General features: G+C 40.6%; 1 protein-coding gene across 1 annotated transcript; it reads left to right on the top strand.

The window, feature by feature from the left end:
• The first annotated feature begins 2,748 nt into the window (after positions 1-2,748).
• LOC107759218 (3-hydroxy-3-methylglutaryl-coenzyme A reductase 1) lies at positions 2,749-6,427 on the top strand. Its single transcript, XM_016577101.2, has 4 exons — positions 2,749-3,893; positions 4,622-4,803; positions 5,231-5,577; positions 5,759-6,427. Exons 1-4 carry the CDS (start codon positions 2,896-2,898, stop codon positions 5,999-6,001), a joined length of 1,770 nt encoding a protein of 589 aa, XP_016432587.1. The 5' UTR covers positions 2,749-2,895; the 3' UTR covers positions 6,002-6,427.
• The last annotated feature ends 12,231 nt before the right edge of the window (positions 6,428-18,658 follow it).

The raw sequence follows: 18,658 nt of genomic DNA, 5'->3' as shown, positions 1-18,658 counted from the left end.
GAAAAGTAGTCTTTTATTAAAGAAGGGCAAAATCGTATTTTAAAAATGCTTTTAATAAAAAATCGGGTGCGGATGCAAACAGAAAAACAAAATGGGTACAAGTTAAAAGGGGCGACCATCATGCAATTTTTACAGTGACTCGTTTTAAACCCGTGAGTGCCTAGGTTAAGAGCGGACAATATTACTAATAAGTTGGGTTGTTACATTCGTAATCTATTAAACTAAGTAGGCGTTTGGACATAAGAATTGTAAAATTCCAAAAAATGGTGAAAAAATAATTTCAAGTGAAAATTGTATTTGAAATTTAGAGTTGTGTTTGGACATAAATTTCAGTTTGGGTTGTTTTTGAAGTTTTGTGAGTGAAAATTTTGAAAAACAATTTTTTGGAGTTTTTCAAATTTTCGAAAATTTTCAAAATGCATCGTCAAGCAAAAATTGAAAATTTTATGAACAAACACTGATTTCGAAAAAAAAAAATTTTTTTTTTGGAAAAAAGGAAAAAATATATATATCCAAATGGGATATAAGAATTCAACAAGAAATAATTTATATGGCAATCCTTGTAATATTTTATATCTAAACGAAACGACCCCTTAAGTTATAAGTTTTGATGGTCGAGGAAAGAATAAATAAACCCGCATGTACCATGTCGTATGTAGGACTATTGAAGTTTGTGGTCAGACCATCAGAGTGACATCCTTACCAATCACAATTTAAAAATATTTTTTTTCTCCTCTAATTGGTTTCATCTAGGGGTGGACATATATCGGGTAAAACCGATAACCTGAACCGTTAATTCTTTATTGGGTTATCGGTATTGGGTTATTGGGTTAACGGTTCGGTAACGGGTTAAATTTTTTTTATCAGGTTATCGGTTCGGGCTCGATTTGCATTTTTGTTATTGGGTAAAAACCGATAACCCAATAAGAATGATGTAATTTACTAATTTACCCTTAAGTATATACTAGGGTTATTTATTTTCCTAATTCCCTCTTCAGTCGTTTGTCTCTCAATTCTCATTCTTGTTTCCGTCGCAGCCCCAAAGAGTCAAGACGCAAGACTCACCACCAGTTCTCCGCCAGACATCAGTAGATACTGCACAGAAGTGGGAGCGTGCTTTTGTTAAGAAACAACAAAAGTTGGCAGTTTACACGTTTTGGCAGTTTGATTTCTTTGTTTTATATATTGCAATTTTTTAGTTGTTTTATCTTATCGGGTAAACCGATAATCGAACCGATAACGATATATAACCGATTAACCGATAACCGATAACCAATATCTTATCGATTTGGTTATCGGGTTATGATATTTGTAAACCGATAATCGATAGGCAAAACCGATAATGTTCAAAACCAAACCGAACCGACCGATGCCCACCCCTAGTTTCATCACTACACACTACTTAACAAGGAAGTAACACGTATATTTATCTTCTCATTATGGAAAAAGAACGACGAGCCCGAATTACTGGACCAAAGCAATTTATTCTCGACTTGTTTTATATGATATAGTCTCTTTTTCAATGTCACAAGAAAATTAAAGTGATAAATTTTTATTCCGAAAAATTATTTAATTTTAGTATTCTTGACAAAAAGTATGAACTATACTGATTATGTTGTTGTTGTTGCATTCCGTTTTACTTAATGACGTAACTTGTAGGAACACACGTGATATAAAAATTATTTTTTATTAAGAAAGAAAAAAATAAAAATTCATACTAAACTCTCAACATGGTGTTTTACATTTTACGGAACAATTTTGATACTTTATATTTAATTTAGTATCCCGTTTTATTTAATGACATAACTTGTAGGAACACACATAATATAAATTTTATTTTTTTATTAAGAAAGAAAAAGTTAAAAATTCATAATAAACTCTTAAAATTAAAAATTCATACTAAACTCTCACCATCATGTTTATATTTTACGGAATAATTCTGATACTTTACATATTTGATTTACATATCAAATGCGTGCTTTACTTCTTAAACTCATACTCGGACAAACTATTTATCAAAAAATGGGATGGAGGGAGTCATTTCAATGTAAAACTAAATATTATATTTCTAAGGAGTACACAAAGTTAAGTTATCAGTATTTTATTTTAAACTTAGAAATTAAAAAAAAATGAAAATATCATAGTATTTAATTAAGAAAATAACTATACATACTGAAGGTTGAAAATTTCATGGTGTGTAATTTATTGATCAACAACTACTGTTACCAAAATTGATATTTGTGTAATTGAAAAATTCAAAAATAGCCAGATTTACAAGTGGTCGTTTAAAAATAGCCCAGTTTTGAAAAATAATAAAAAATTAGTCACTTTTCATGTAAAGATAAATCTGAACGAAAACACTCTTCAAAATCCGGAAAGATACTTCAGCATAATATACTGGAGTTTGGAGCATTGGTGCTCCGGTCTCCAGTATATTATACAGGAGCCAGCAAAGTATACCGGTCCAGCATAATATGCTGGAAGTTCATACACAGGTGCACCGAACTCCAGTATATTATGATGGACCGATATCTGTTATAGCAAAATAGTGACTATTTGTTATTAACTTGATAAATGCTGATTATTTTTGAATGACCAACCCGAAAACCAGCTATACCTTGCTATTTTTACTATTTTGGGTCATTAATTAAACAAAAGAACCGGAAAAGAAGAAGAAGATGGAGACAGAAAATAGAGGCCAAAGACTAAATAGTGGTTATAGTTGAAAAATGCGCCCAACAAAGTGCCAGCACATGGTGTATCAGCTGTAGCCTGTCCCTACCAATAGCCCTCTTTCTCTTATTATAAACTTTTCTCTCCAATTTTCCCGAATTCATCGCTCCTCCGCTCCTCCTTTTTCAAAATTTTCTATTCTCTTTTCTTCTCTGCCGGAATATGGATGTCCGTCGGAGACCTCCCAAGCCTTCTCACCGGAATCACCATCTTCAACACCACCCTCAAAGAGCTTCCTCCGCCGCTCTCCGTCGTTCTCCTTCCCCTGCCCCTAAAGCTTCCGATGCCCTTCCTCTCCCTTTATACCTAACCAACGGCATTTTCTTCACCCTCTTTTTTTCTGTTGCTTATTACCTTCTACATCGATGGCGTGACAAGATCCGTAACTCCACCCCTCTCCACGTTGTTACTCTCTCCGAACTCGCCGCCATTCTCTCTCTCATTGCCTCTTTCATTTACCTCCTTGGATTCTTCGGCATTGATTTTGTTCAGTCATTTATTGCACGTGCCTCTCACGACGCTTGGGATATTGAAGACGAAGAGGAAAACAGTCGCTTCCTTCTCGACGAAGATCGCCGCCCCCGCCGCCGACCTGTTCCTTGTCCCGCCGCCCTTGATAATTCCTCCATTTCGGCTCCTGTATCCAATTTTATGGATCCTCCGGTGTCTCTTCCCTCTCAGGACGACGAAGACCTTGTTAAATCCGTTGTTTCCGGTGACATTCCTTCGTATTCCCTTGAATCTAGGCTCGGAGATTGTTACCGAGCTGCTTCTGTTCGTCGTGAAGCGGTTCAGAGGATTACGGGGAGGTCTCTGACCGGTTTACCACTTGACGGTTTTGATTACCAGTCGATTTTAGGGCAGTGCTGTGAGATGCCGATAGGGTACGTTCAAATCCCAGTGGGGATTGCTGGGCCCTTGTTGCTTAACGGATGTGAATATTCCGTTCCCATGGCGACTACGGAAGGGTGTTTAGTTGCAAGTACTAACAGAGGTTGTAAGGCTATTTATGCTTCTGGGGGAGCTACTAGCATTCTTTTTAGGGACGGGATGACGAGGGCTCCAGTTGTGAAGTTCCCGACGGCCAGCAGGGCGTCGGAATTGTTCTTTTTCTTGGAGGACCCTGCTAATTTTGATACCTTAGCCATGGTTTTCAACAAGTAAGCACCTTTTCCTCAGAAAATTTAATTCAGCTTTAAATTTGTGCTATTGCTTTCTTGGTCCCTAAAAATATCGTATTTTTGGTTGTTTTTTTCTGAAAAGGTGCAAGTCTTTACAACCTAGGTTTAGATTACTGGCAACTTCCTGCTGAAATCTACAAAATTTTTAAATTTTGATTCTTTTTGGGGGTTAAATTTGCATTACTGTTAGGTGATGGTGACTTTTTCATTCATAAATGAGATATTGGCTTTATGTATACACTATTCAGTTCATTAACTCTGCATTACCTTATCAAAATATCAGCTCATTAATTCTGCATTTTGTTAACAAATTTTAATGTTTCCTTGAGATGCAACCAGTTTGATATGGTTCGGCTCTGTTTTATGTTGAGCATCATGAACTTGAATATTTAGTTCTTCACTGCTCAATAAGTAGTTATTGCATTGGAAGCAATGCCACACATTAGGTCCAGTATTTACTAGGGGTCTTTTTAGTATGCTCAGCGAATTGTAGGTCTCTATAGAATGTAGAAAACAGAGCAGCCCAAACTATTTTAATATTTAATTGAGATCAGTCTAAATCAAGCAAATTGAATAATGATGATTCATGTTCCTGTACAACAAGATCATGGTTGAGGCTTACTAATAGTAGTTGTTGTAAACTTGTACTATTGTGTTGGTCATCTTCCTGATTCGTGGCATTCCATATTCTTCCTATATGGATGCAGATCCAGCAGATTTGCCAGGCTCCAAAAGATTCAGTGCTCACTTGCAGGGAGAAATCTTTACATCAGGTTCAGCTGTGGCACGGGGGATGCCATGGGAATGAACATGGTATCGAAAGGTGTTCAGAATGTTCTCGAGTTTCTTCAGGATGAGTTCCCAGACATGGATGTAGTTGGTATATCTGGTAAGCTATTGGGACTTCTATCCAATGATGTCTTGATGCGATTAATAATTCTTTTTTGTGCCGGGGCCTCTAAGTGTCACTTGGGATCACCCTGAAAGTTAACTAAGTAAGCTATTATTTTGCAACAAGTCTTTCTGAAATTCATGAAAACATCGCTATTGATTTGATTATCTAATCATTGGCTGTTTTTGTCAACTACGAGTCCTCTTCCCAGTTACGCGTACCTAAAATGTCATTTCTTGCTTTGAGGTGCCAAACATTGGCAGAATGTTTCTAAATTAAGCTCGTAGGTGTATGCAGGTGAACTTTGAGAGAAGGTCGTTTGAAAGCCGGTTGTATTTTTCATAAACACCGATGAAGCTCTTGCATCCCTATGCAGCTTGCTTGTATATCTTTTTAACTGACTGCTACTTGTCTCATGTCGCAGGAAATTTCTGTTCTGATAAGAAGCCTGCTGCTGTGAACTGGATTCAAGGGCGTGGAAAGTCAGTTGTCTGTGAAGCAATGATATCTGGAGAAGTGGTGGAGAAAGTATTGAAAACTTCTGTATCTGCTCTTGTAGAGCTGAACACGATCAAGAATCTTACTGGCTCTGCTATTGCTGGTTCTCTTGGTGGGTTTAATGCCCATGCTGCCAATATTGTCTCTGCCATTTTCATAGCCACTGGGCAGGATCCAGCACAAAATATAGAGAGCTCTCATTGCATTACCATGATGGAGGCGATCAATGATGGAAAGGATATTCACGTATCCGTGACCATGCCTTGCATTGAGGTAATTTCCATTCTAAAGTATATTTTTGTCTTTGGTAGCCTTATACAGGGGAAAGTCAGTTTACACCTCACAAAGCCATGTGCTGCAAAGATTTCCTTCTGATAGAAATGTCTCTTGCTCATTCTAAATTTTGGTTCTTGAGATGTATTATTATTCTTATAAACAAGCATGGTTTGCCTAGGTTGGTACTGTTGGTGGTGGGACTCAACTTGCTTCTCAATCGGCCTGCCTGAATCTGCTCGGTGTTAAGGGTGCATGCAGAGAATCCCCTGCAGCGAACTCGAGGCTCCTGGCAAACATAGTAGCGGGTTCTGTTTTGGCTGGGGAGCTGTCATTGATGTCTGCCATTGCAGCTGGTCAGCTTGTTAAAAGCCACATGAAATATAACAGATCAAGCAGGGATATGAGCACAATTACCTCATAGAATATTGAAATCGTTAGCAAGTTTCTGGCTAATCAACTTGAAAGAGTGCAAGGAGACTAGAAGTTAAAGTTGTAATCGACGTAGGGGGTGGAGCGAAAAATGCCCATCTGCTTCTGCAATCTGCGTTAGCTGTAACTTTTTGCAAGCATGTGAGTTCAAGGAAGTAGACTGAACTCACACGGTTGACTTTACTTCAGTGTCCCCGCTGAAGCATTATACAAGTTGTATTTTGTAACCCAATCTTGCTTATCCCCTTTCTTTGATCAGTATTTATTCTAAATTTTCAGCATTGGTGTATTGTTATTTCTGGGATGTTCTGGAGATTTTGATATTTGTTATTATTTCATTGTACAGTTTGGTAATGTGTAAGTACCAAGTGAAGGAATTTGTAAGTTTCGTTCAATACATTAGGCTCTATTGTTCAAAGGCTTTTGCTAAAGTAGTATTCTGGTCCTTGAGAAAAGAACCAAATGAAAGGTGATTGATGCAATTAGAGCTGGAAGCTACTGCTAAATATTGTAACTAATGAACATTTGTTTTTAGAATTTATTAGTCTGATTTTGCCCCTTCACCAATGATAGAAACGGCATTTTATGATCATCTTTCGAGCCTTAAGATAAGAAATAAACTTTCTTGTTGGTTCTGTCACATCACCCTTCCATTCGATAACAGGCTCTCCCGGAAAGTTAAAGCGAACAACTTTCTTCCAACAATTTACGTATGGCAAGTGGAATTGTATTTACAATGCTACTGTTCTACCATTGGAATATTAGCAAATCAATGGCTGTAAATTAGGTATTGCGATGCATGACTAAACCATATGTATTGGCCTGCTAAGGGGGACCGAGTCCTGCATAAAAATAGCACATTATAGTCAGTTTTCGGACTGGTCATTCAAAAATAGTCAGCGTTTACGAAGTCAATGAAAAATAACCACTATTTTGCTGCAACAGAAATCGGTCCAACATAATATACTGGAGTTCGGTGCACCTGTGTATGGACTCCAGCATATTATGCTGGATCGGTATATTTTGTTGACTTCAGTATATTATACTGAACAATTATACTTGCTGGAACTCCAGTATATTATGCTGGAATTCTAGTGTACTTATGCTGGAACTCCATCATATGCTGGAACTCCAATATAATATGTTGGAGTTCAAACATACTTATGCTGGAACTTTCGGCTATTTTTGAATTTCTCTCGAGTTCTGCAGTCCACTAAAAAAGTGATGGGTCCAACTTTATCATGTTTATGCAATATGCATGATATGATGTCTGGCACTTTCTGCACATGTTTATATCGAATTAATGGTACATTTCTTTTGTATATACATTTATCAATTAATCAAAATCAATAATAATTCAAGAGGTGAGAGTGTCACAGAAAAAAAGTATGGTGGAGCCGTAGAGGAGCCCCAGTTAAGAACTATAGTCGATTTTCCTACCTGTCAGTTAGTCATCTTGGACCCATTCACTCCCGCTACATGTTGCATGTCAGTTGTTGGTGCCGTGCCAACAATTTTTTGGTGGAACAAGTTTTTTTATTTTTACCAATTCCAACTGTTCATCTTGTGTGATATCACAATCAAAGACATATCTAAATTTTAAATTAGTGAATTTAGAGTGATTGCTATTATATACATTTTTCAAGTTGAAGTTAGCTGATGCGAGGAATAAAGTTGTCTTCGGTAACCTATAGGTCACGAATTTGAGCCGTTGAAGCAGCCTTTAATTTTAGCTCCGGAATCAACAATAAAGTTATCTACATCACACTCCTCAGCATGGGCGAAGCCACATGTGGTCATAAAAAGTGGTCAATTGACCACTTTTCATCAAAAAACTACATTGTATATGCAGGTAAAATATTATGTTTTAGAGGTATATAACACATTGAAAACCCTTTGTCGCAAATTTTTTTACTTCTTTAAAATTTGAATATCCTTTGGAAAATTCCTCGCTTCGCCACTGCCCCTTGGGGTGCGCCTGTCTGGACCTTGCATGAATACCAGAGGCAGACCTATGCAATTGGTAGAGGGGTCTCCGGTACCCGAAAAGTTCGGCAAAAATATCATATATACATGTATGTCTTTAAAAAATAGTGATATATTAATAGTGAGAACCATATATACAAAATAGATTTTGGTTGAATCAAAAAGTGCACCTATGACATTTAAATCCCGAGTTCGCCTCTGATGAATATGAGATACTTTGTACACTGATATGTCTTTTTTTTTAAGTTTGCTGGTGAGACCATATCTACTGGTAGTTTAGATCCGTCCAAGAGTATCATGAATCATGACCAAGTACAAAATAATCCCGTCTGCCCAAGTATCATTATTGTAAAACGTAAGTGCTATCATATTTTAAGATTTAATTACTAATATATGTAATTGAATTAAGAATATACTAGTAAGTCCAAAGTATCTGGAATATTTAACTGTCCAGAATGGGGCCAACGTGACACACACTTTTTTTGTACAGTTGTATAATTTAAAATTTAAAGTTCATTGATTACAATTATGTGTCCTTCTAGACTGCTAAAATTGACAAATACTAATTTGCCTGTATAAGCTTGGACCCCTCCGCCTTATTATAAATTGAAACAAAAAGGACATTAGATCAGATTGAGTCAGCAAAAAAAATAATGCACGCATGGATACTAACATACGTTAGGTCAAGAACAAGTGACAACCCCATTATTCGCCGAAATATTTCAGTAGAATCAATTCATACGAGTAAAGAACAAACTGTTGGTGTACACTATAATCTTAAAAATGTACGTGTCAAAACTTGGGTTGCTCTGAATGTGTAGGTAACTTTGGTTGCAGTTTCCGCACATGGAAAGCAGAAAATAGGATAAATAGGACATCGTAACAGATCAATTCCAATTGTTCAAAAAATGAGCAAATCTTCGAGGTCAAAAGTTTCAATTATGGAACAAAACTTGTTAAACTTAAAGTTTTGCTTATTGGTTAGGTGACCTGTCCTAAAGGTAAAAAATTGGGCATTTTCATATATATTTACTTTTAGGATCACCATTAAAGTTATATTTGTATGGGTCCAAATTTGACCAATTACGACCGACGACGAGTACGACGAATAACGGGGTCTCCTTGAATCGATGTCCTGAGGGAGACGACCTTAAGGCGAACAAGAGATTGTACGAGCCTTGTAATAGTGTAGGCCCACTAGGGGACATCAGAAATATTCCTTCGACTATTCCTCGTAATTTGTCTTTTACAGCTTAGAAGAGTCTCACTCTTTGTCAAAAGGCTACTAGAAGAATGGTTGACAAGTACCTTGAGCAACATGCTCGAGAAACCCGTTCAGAGAGGTATCGAAGCCACGTTACCCGCAGAAACCGCAGCTGCTGCCGATGAGCCAAACACCACACGAACAGGTAACACCCGTACTGTTACTGATGCATGCGACGATGCACTTACGACCATCTTAAGGAAAATGGAAGAGATAGAAAATGAGAACAAAACACTCCGCGACCAAATGAAGGAACACCAGGAAAGGATCGATAAAATACCAGGCGCTCCGAAGTTGTTACCAAAATGCGATGTGGACCGATTCGTCGAACAACCATATAGCGAAGGGGCAGCTCCTCATTCTATTCCAAAGACCTTCAAAATGCCTCCGTATTTGAAAAAATATGATGGTACCACGAACCGGAAGATCACTTAGTCCATTACGTTACCGCAGTAAAAGGTAACAATTTGTCAAAGGAACAAGTGCCGTCTATACTGCTGGAAAATTTTGGCGAAACTCCAACAGGGGGAGCGCTGACATGGTATTCCCAACTACTAGCACGATCGATATCAACGTTCGAAGAGATGACAGATAAGTTCGTCATCGCGTATGCAGGAACGAAAAAGGCAGAGGCTAGGGTCAATGATATCTTCGCCGTCAGGCAAACGACGGGCGAGAGACTTCGAGATTTCCTAGCCCGATTCAATAGGGTAAGGATGAGCCTACCAAACGTGTCAGAAGGGATGGCAGTAGCAGCCTTCCAAAATGGGCTAAACAGAAACGGGTCAAAGGCAACCAAAAAGATACTCAGTAGACTCATGAAGTACCCCCTACCACGTAGGAAGAGATCCATAATGCCTATTGCACCGAAGTGAGGGCAGACGAGGACGACCTGAACATCCCTCTTCAGCGATTAACATCAGTTCAGACCGAGACAAGGAGGGATCACCGCAACGATGGGCGAAGGGATCAACTACCACGTTTCAATCGAGAAAGGCACCATGCTTATATCCGAACATCCAATCTGCCTCCTCCACGACATGCAAATGCCGCGTTTCGATATACCGCACCCCCTGAAACGAAAGAGGTATGCACAAAGGTGCAGTGGCCGTAAAAGATGAAGTCGGATCCGAGCACAAGGAGGTCAAACGTCCTGTGTGAATTCCACCAGGAAAGAGGACACAAGACCAAAGACTGCATAGGTCTGCGACAAGAAGTAGTGAGAATGTTAAACCAGGGATACCTGAAAGAATTGCTGAGCGACAGAGGATGGGCCAATTTCGCTCGAGGGCGTGATCAACCTCAAGGACCTCCAAAACCACCATCACCAGCTCGTACTATACAAATGATCATCGGCGGCGACGACGACACGGTAATCAACCATGTGGAATTCACCACCACACATAAACTCAAACGGACAGTTGCCCACGAACGGTATGACGACCTCGAAGACAGTATCATCTCCGATAAGTCGGATACCGACGGTTTGTCTTTCCCTCACTATGATGCATTGGTTATAACTTTACGCATCGTGGATACTGATGTAAAAAGAATAATGGTGGATGACGGAAGTGGCGCGTGTATTATTCACCCATGAGTTCTCATGCAGATGAGGCTCGAGGATAAAATAATACCGCATTGCATAACACTAACGAGTTTTAATAATGCAGTGGAGCGAACATCTGGAGAAATAGTGCTACCCGTCCTGATAGGAGGGGTCACCCTGGAAACGACATTCCACGTCATAAATAAGGAAACAGCCTACAACGCCATCATAGGACGCCCATGGATACACGCCATACGAGCCGTCCCGTCAAGTTTCTATCAAATAATCAAATTTCCCACCCTATGGGGGATATTCAGCATCCGAGGCGAGCCACGCACCACCCAAGAATACTACCGGATCGCCCAAGATTGCACACATACTAAACAACTAAAAGAGGCAAGTGCGGAGGCATAGAAATCAGCCATGTCGGGAACCAAACCCGACATACAAGTAGAGGCCATCAAAGACCCGGACATCGTAGAAGCTTGCAAGGCAACCGTAAAAGATCTCGATCTCGTCCAACTGGACGACACCGATAGCACAAAAAAGGCTTATGTTGGACATAACCTCTCGAAACTAGGTAAATATCGTGAGTTTTTAACTAACAACACCGATTTGTTTGCCTTTTCCCACTCAGATATGCTAGGAATCCCAAGGGATATCGCCACACACAGGCTGAATGTCGATCCGCTTTACCCGCCGATACGACAAATGAGGAAAAAGTTCAATGCCGCCATCAATGAGGCGGTCGGCGAGGAGGCTGATAAATTACTCGCTAACGGTTCCATCAGAGAGTCGAAATACCCCCAATGGGTCGCCAACGTGGTCATGGTCAAAAAGAAGAACGGAAAATGGCAGATGTATGCCGACTTCACCGATCTGAACAAAGCATGCCCGAATGACTCCTTTCCTTTACCCCACATCGACCAGCTCATCGACGCAATGGCAGGGCACAAACTGCTGAGCTTCTTAGACGCCTACTCCGGTTATAACAAAATTCTAATGGCTGAAGAGGATCAAGAAAAGACAACTTTCATCACTCACCGAGGAATGTAGTGCTATAAGGTAATGTCGTTCGGACTCAAGAATGCAGGGGCCACGTATCAAAGATTAGTTACCAAGATGTTCAAAGAACAACTCGTTAAGACCATGGAGGTTTACATCGACGATATGCTAGTCAAGTCGACAAACAAAGAGGATCACATTGGCCATCTGAAAGAAGCCTTCGAGATGTTAAGGCAATAAGGGATGAAAGTGAATCCTAAAATTTGCGCCTTCGACGTAACTTTAGGAAAGTTCCTTGGTTTCCTAGTGTCACAAAGGGGTATCGAGGTCAAACTGGATCAGATCAGGGCTATCGATGCAATACCGGAGATACTGACTAGCAAAAAGCAGGTGCAGAAATTAATAGGACGAATAGCCGCCCTGTCGAGGTTCATTGCACGATCCTCAGATAGATGTCACAAATTCTTCAATGTGCTAAGGAAAGACCACAGACTGCAATGGAATGAAGAATGCGTCGACGCCCTGAGAAAACTGAAAGCGTATCTATCTACTTGTGTATTTGCCAGTTTCCGAAGTCGCGGTAAGCACAGTCTTGGTCCGTGAAAACAAAGGTACGCAATATCCGATTTACTATATCAGCAAAACCTTAATCGATGCCGAACAAGGTACCCTCAAGTTGAAAAACTAGCTTTGGCATTAGTCGTAGCTTCACGAAAGCTTAGACCGTATTTTCAATGTCACCTCATAAAGGTGGTGACAACCTTTCCCCTAATAGGTATCCTACACAAACCCAAACTATCGATTAGACTGACCAAGTGGGCCATAGAACTAAGCGAGCACGACATAACATACCAACCGTGAACTGCCATTAAGTCGTAGTTGCTCCCCGATTTCGTCGCTGATTTCAGCGCGGAAATATTGCCTGAAGTAGAACAGGAAGCGCTTCGCGCTTCCACATATACTGACCTTTGGGTCCTCTACACCGATGGCGCCTCTAATGCCTTGGGATCGGGACTGGGACCGTCCTCGAAGTCCCTACAGGCAAAGTAATTTTCCAGTCCATACGATGCCCTGAGATGACTAACAACGAGGCCGAGTGGAAAGCTGTGATTGTAGGTTTGAAGTTAGCCCTCAAATATGGCGCCCGACGACTCATCCTCCATTGCGACTCTCAACTCGTGGTGAACCAAGTCACCGGGACTTTCCAAATCAAAGAACAAAGACTACAAAAGTACCAGTCAGAAATTTACAACTACTGCTAGAATTTGATGAATGCTGCCTCGACCAAATACCCAGTGTCACGCCCCAACCTCGGGAGGTGCGACTGGCGCTCAACCGAGTGAACTCAAATGAGCAAGCCTTATCAAACACTTTCTATCCAACTCAATACGATCAAGAAAACCACGTTTTCATTTATTTAAACAATGGGAAAGATCGTACATTCAATATTGTTAGTTCATTTTATATCACAACCTTAAAGCGTAGTTAAGTTGCAGGATTTCATACAATCACACTTTTAGAGAAGCAAAAGTTAGAATTACAACATAGTTCATAGACCCATCCAACACCCGTACATAACCCACACAAACGTCTACGGAGCCTCTAAGGATACAAAAGACAAATATGACAATGCCGACAACAAGGCCCCGGCTGTACCTCAAAAGTGGATATCTATAACAAAAGATGTACAACATAACCCCTTGAAGGAGAAAGGGGCTCACCAGGACTTTGAGAAGAGGATACTTTGCTACGCGCAATCGGTACTATCCGCTATGAAACCACCTACATTCATTTAAAAATATAGCGCCCCCGGCAAAAAGGATGTTAGTACCATGGAATAGTATTAGTATGTATAACTAAACACCATTTTATTAGAAAGAACTATCATGCAAGAACAAGGAAATCACAAGAGACGATCAAAGGTTTTAACCGGACACCACATCATCAATAAGAGAATCATATAATCTTTCACACAATTTCCATAACTTTAGTTTGGGGCATTTCTTTCATATGTTCATCATTGTTCTCAATACCACCGCTATCATGAGCGGAGTCCGATCACGACCCGATCGGATAGGTTGCCTCATTTGAGACATATACCTCAATCACCATTTCATTTTCTTTTTTCGAAATTTAATATCAGCACTTTACCACCATGTGTGCGGCATGGTATCCGATCACAGCCCGATCGGCTAGGCCGCCTTACCTAGGCATTGTCCCTTTCTCATCAATCATCTCATTTGAATCTTTATTTCACATATATCGTATCAATTCATTGGCACATAGGGCCACAATTTTCACATCATTTCCACTTTCAATGTCAACCTTGAAATTTATGATCATAAGCACATATAAAAGCAATTCAAGTTGCAAGCATAGGTAAGATTTTACATAATTAGCATGACAATCTTAGTTTAATCTTGGCTTATAGCCTAGGCATTTCAACACATGATTTGTACCCTTCGCGCATCTCTAAATATCAAGAATAGTACATTACGCACATTAAGGCACACCCTTCATGTGTGTGTATATATATATATATATATATATATATATATATATATATATATATATATATATATATATAATTGCAAACCAATTCATGTGAAATAACCATCAATGCATCAACCAATTCTAGTCTTACCACATTTGCGTAAACGCCAATGAAGCTCAATTTTTAATAAAAGGGGGTTTTAGCCATACATACCTCAATAAAGCTTTCCTTAATCCTATAATGTTCCGGAATGTTCGCACTTCAATCTATTTAGGCAATGTAGCATAATTGAACACATAATCAGGAAAAGATCATAATTTAAGCTCACTTGAGCATTTTATCAAGCATTGAGTGTTCGTCAAGGCCTTATGGTCCTTTTATGCAAGATTACACTAGCCCTTTCCCCATGCCTCTCTATTTATAATTTCCCCGTATCTTCTAAGAACGCATGCATGCAATGGAATCACCCTTATCCCCATGAATTAACTCACTAATGGTCCCTTATAGCTATATTTAAAATTAAGAGCTTAGGTGATGAAGTATTACCTCCTGATATGAAGATTTAGGTGCCCCACTTGATTATCTTCAATGTTTTAACAAGGATTTGTGGAGCAATTTTAATGAAAGACCTTCCCCTCTCTTAGACCCTCCCTCTCACTCTAAAAGCACTAGGAAATAGTCTCAAAATGAGCTGTTGCATAGGATATAACGACAGGGGATCGGGTTTAAAATTTAGAAATCTGGAGCCCCGACTCAGATTTGCGATCGCAAAATTGACATGCGGCCCGCAGAATGGACCGCAAATTCCTAAAAACCTGAACAATCTGCCTGGGTATGCGACAAAAATGCGGTCCGCATACCCGTTCTGCGGTCGCATAATGCACCGCAGAATTGCCCCTCGCAAAAATTTCAAGGAGATTATGCGATGACTATGCGACCCGTATATCGACTATGCGATTGCATAATTGGCCGTATATTTTGACCTCAAAATTAACCATCACACTGCCTGACTCTGCAGCGACTATGCGGTTCGTATAGCTATTATGCGACCACATAGTTGACCGTAGAATCGTACTTTTCTGGAAAACACTATTCTTTAACTTTTTAATGCACAGATCATTCCAAAGGGTCCGAACCGCGGCTCGCTTTCTAACACATGATCCTAACTTGGCACCACGAGATTTGGGTTTTTTATTAAAAATTTCACGAGGCCTTAAACCCAGGGCACAGAATATCGAAGAATACAGCCTCGCCAAACTAACGGCGGCCACCAAAAATATCAACAAGGAAAACGTGGTCACCCTTCTCCATTTCACAATAAACCACGTCGAGGTACACTCTATAAACCTAACTTTGGACTGGCGCAACCGCCTCGTAATATATTTGCAGGATGGAATGCTCCCGCAAGATAAGAAAGAAGCCAAAAGGCTCCGGGTACAGGCAGCCAGATACAACCTCGTAAACAGTGATCTCTACAAAAGAACATTCGGCAGCCACCTAGCCAAATGTCTTGGGCCAAAATAAACAAGGCGAGTACTGGAAGAAGTACACGAAGGGCAGTGCGGTGCCCACAGGAATTCGCAGCCTTGCCCGATGCCTCATCCGTGCCGGATACTACTGGCCCACCATGAAAAATGAAGCTGCGGACTACGTCAAAAGATGTGAACAGTGTCAGAAGTACGCCCCTATGATACATCAAGCCGGGGAACTCCTTCATTCCGTCACTTCACCATGGTCATTCATAAAGTAGGGGATGGATATAGTCGGACCCCTCCCAGCCGGACGAGGTAAGGTACGTTTCCTTTTGGTTTTAACTGATTACTTTTCTAAGTGGGTGGAAACAGGTACATACACTCAGATACATGAGCAAGAGGTTATCGCGTTCATATGGAAAAACATAATATGTCGTTTTGGCATCCCCAAAGAAATCAACTGCAACAACGGATCTCAGTTCGTCGGAAAGAAAACGATCGAGTTTTTCAAAAAAGGGCACATCAAATGAATACTCTCCATGCCATATCACCCCGCCGGTAATGGCCAAGCCGAATCCTCCAATAAAGTAATACTGAATATATTGGAAAAGAAGCTTGAGGATGCTAAAGGGCTATAGCCTGAACTACTACCGGAAGTATTATAGGCATACCACACTATGCCAATGTGCCAGCACAGGTGAGACGCCATATTCACTGGTCTACAAGACTGACGCAGTTATACCCGTCGAGGTCGGAGAGCCTAGTTTGAGATGCTCCAATGAAAGCGGACCGAGCAACGACGAAAGTAAACTACAAGATTTGGATGAAGTCGAAGAATGGAGAGACATGGCCCACATAAGAATGGTGTCTCAGAAGCAACAAGTAGAAAGGTGATACAACAAGAAAGCCAAAGTGCGACCGCTCAAAGTCGGAGACTATGTCCTCAAGGGTAAAACACAAGCCGCAAAAGACCCTAATGAGGGAAAACTAGAAACAAACTGGGACGGACCACACAAAATCACAGCCGCAACAAACAAAGGAGCATTCCAGTTAGAGATAATGGAAGGAAAACTACTCCAAAACAACTGGAATGTCACCCACCTCAAATACTTCCACTTCTGAGAGGAGGCGCCACCTAAGTCGTACTCTTTTTCCCTCACCGGGTTTTGTCCCAATCGGGTTTTCCTAGTGAGGTTTTTAACGAGGTGACAAGGGGGACATCTCAAGGTTCGAGGAATTGTTCATTGCCCCGTCCATCGACATGATCTCCGGTACGGAGGAATGAAGGGATTGGATATAGATAATCAAATCTCCATTGTATGTACAGAGTCGACATGCGATTCCTACAAGAATGTAATCGAATTTGCATTGTATGTACAAAGTCGACATGCGATTCCTACAAGAATGTAATCGAATCTCCATTGTATGTACAGAGTCGACATGCGATTCCTACAAGAATGTAATCAAATCTCCATTGTATGTACAGAGTTGACATGGAATTCTTACAAGAATATAATCAAATCTCCATTTCATAAATAAGGTCGACATATGTCTCCCTATGAGAATATAATTGAATCTCCATTGCATGGATAAAGTCATGTGCCTTCCTACGGGAATATGATCATACCTCTAACATGGAATGGCCAAGGCCATCGACGAAACATGAGTTCGACCTCATTCGAACTACAACGGGATACTACTTTGACGACAGTTCGAAGCAACATCCCAATGGCCAAGGCCATCGATGAAACATGAGTTCGACCTCATTCAAACTACAACGAGATACTACTTCGACGACAGTTCAAAGCAACATCTCAATGGCCAAGGCCATCGACAAAACATGAGTTCGACCTCGTTCGAACTACAACGACAGTTAGAAGTAACATCCCAATGGCCAAGGCTATCGACAAAATATGATTTCGACCTCGTTCAAACTACGTCGGGATACTGCTTCGATAATAGTTCGAAGCAACATCCCAATGGCCAAGGCCATTGACAAAACATGAGTTTGACCTCGTTCGAACTACGATGAGATACTACTTCGACGATAGTTCGAAGCTCCATCCCAATGGCCAAGGCCATCGACGAAACATGAGTTCGACCTCGTTCGAACTACGACAGGATACTACTTCGAAAGACAGTTCGAAACACCATCCCAATGGCCAAGGCCATCGACGAAACATGAGTTCGACCTCGTTCGAACTACGACGGGATACTACTTCGACAACAGTTCGAAGCACCATCCCGATGGCCAAGGCCATCTACGAAACATGAGTTCGACCTCGTTCAAACTACGACAGGATACTACTTCAACGACAGTTCGAAGCACCATCCCGATGTCCAAGGCCATCGACAAAACATGAGTTCAACCTCGTTCGAATTACGATGGGATACTACTTCACGATAGTTCGAAGCACCATCCTAATGGCCAAGGCCATCGAGAAAATATGGGTCCGACCTCGTTTGAACCACAATGGGATCCTACTCTGACAAAAGTACGGAGCAACATCCCAACGGTCAAGGCCATCAAATAAAAGGAAGAGAAAAAGGAATCAACCACACCCAAAAGATAAATCGACTCAACAACTCAACAGGTATCCCAAATACTATAGAAATTACAAAGTGCACCAACCCATCGACAAAACAAAACCTATATTGCATCAAAATAATTTACACTGATCCTAACAAAACGGGCTCAAGCATGCCCCCTCCCACAAAAGCCCCAAAGCAAAAAGAAAATACAATATTACACATCATCCCCGGTAGGGTAAGCTTCTTCGTACAAAGAATCCGAAGCAAGACAGTTCACCTCATCCAAGTTGATATCATCTCTATCAGGGGTATGAGGGTCATACCCACACGCCTCACGAGTTGCACGAGTT

The sequence above is a fragment of the Nicotiana tabacum genome, chromosome 12, assembly GCF_000715075.1.
Source record: "Nicotiana tabacum cultivar K326 chromosome 12, ASM71507v2, whole genome shotgun sequence".
Taxonomy (NCBI): Eukaryota; Viridiplantae; Streptophyta; class Magnoliopsida; order Solanales; family Solanaceae; genus Nicotiana; species Nicotiana tabacum.
Note: the sequence above shows the minus strand (reverse complement) of the source record. Positions and strands in the feature narration are given on the sequence as shown.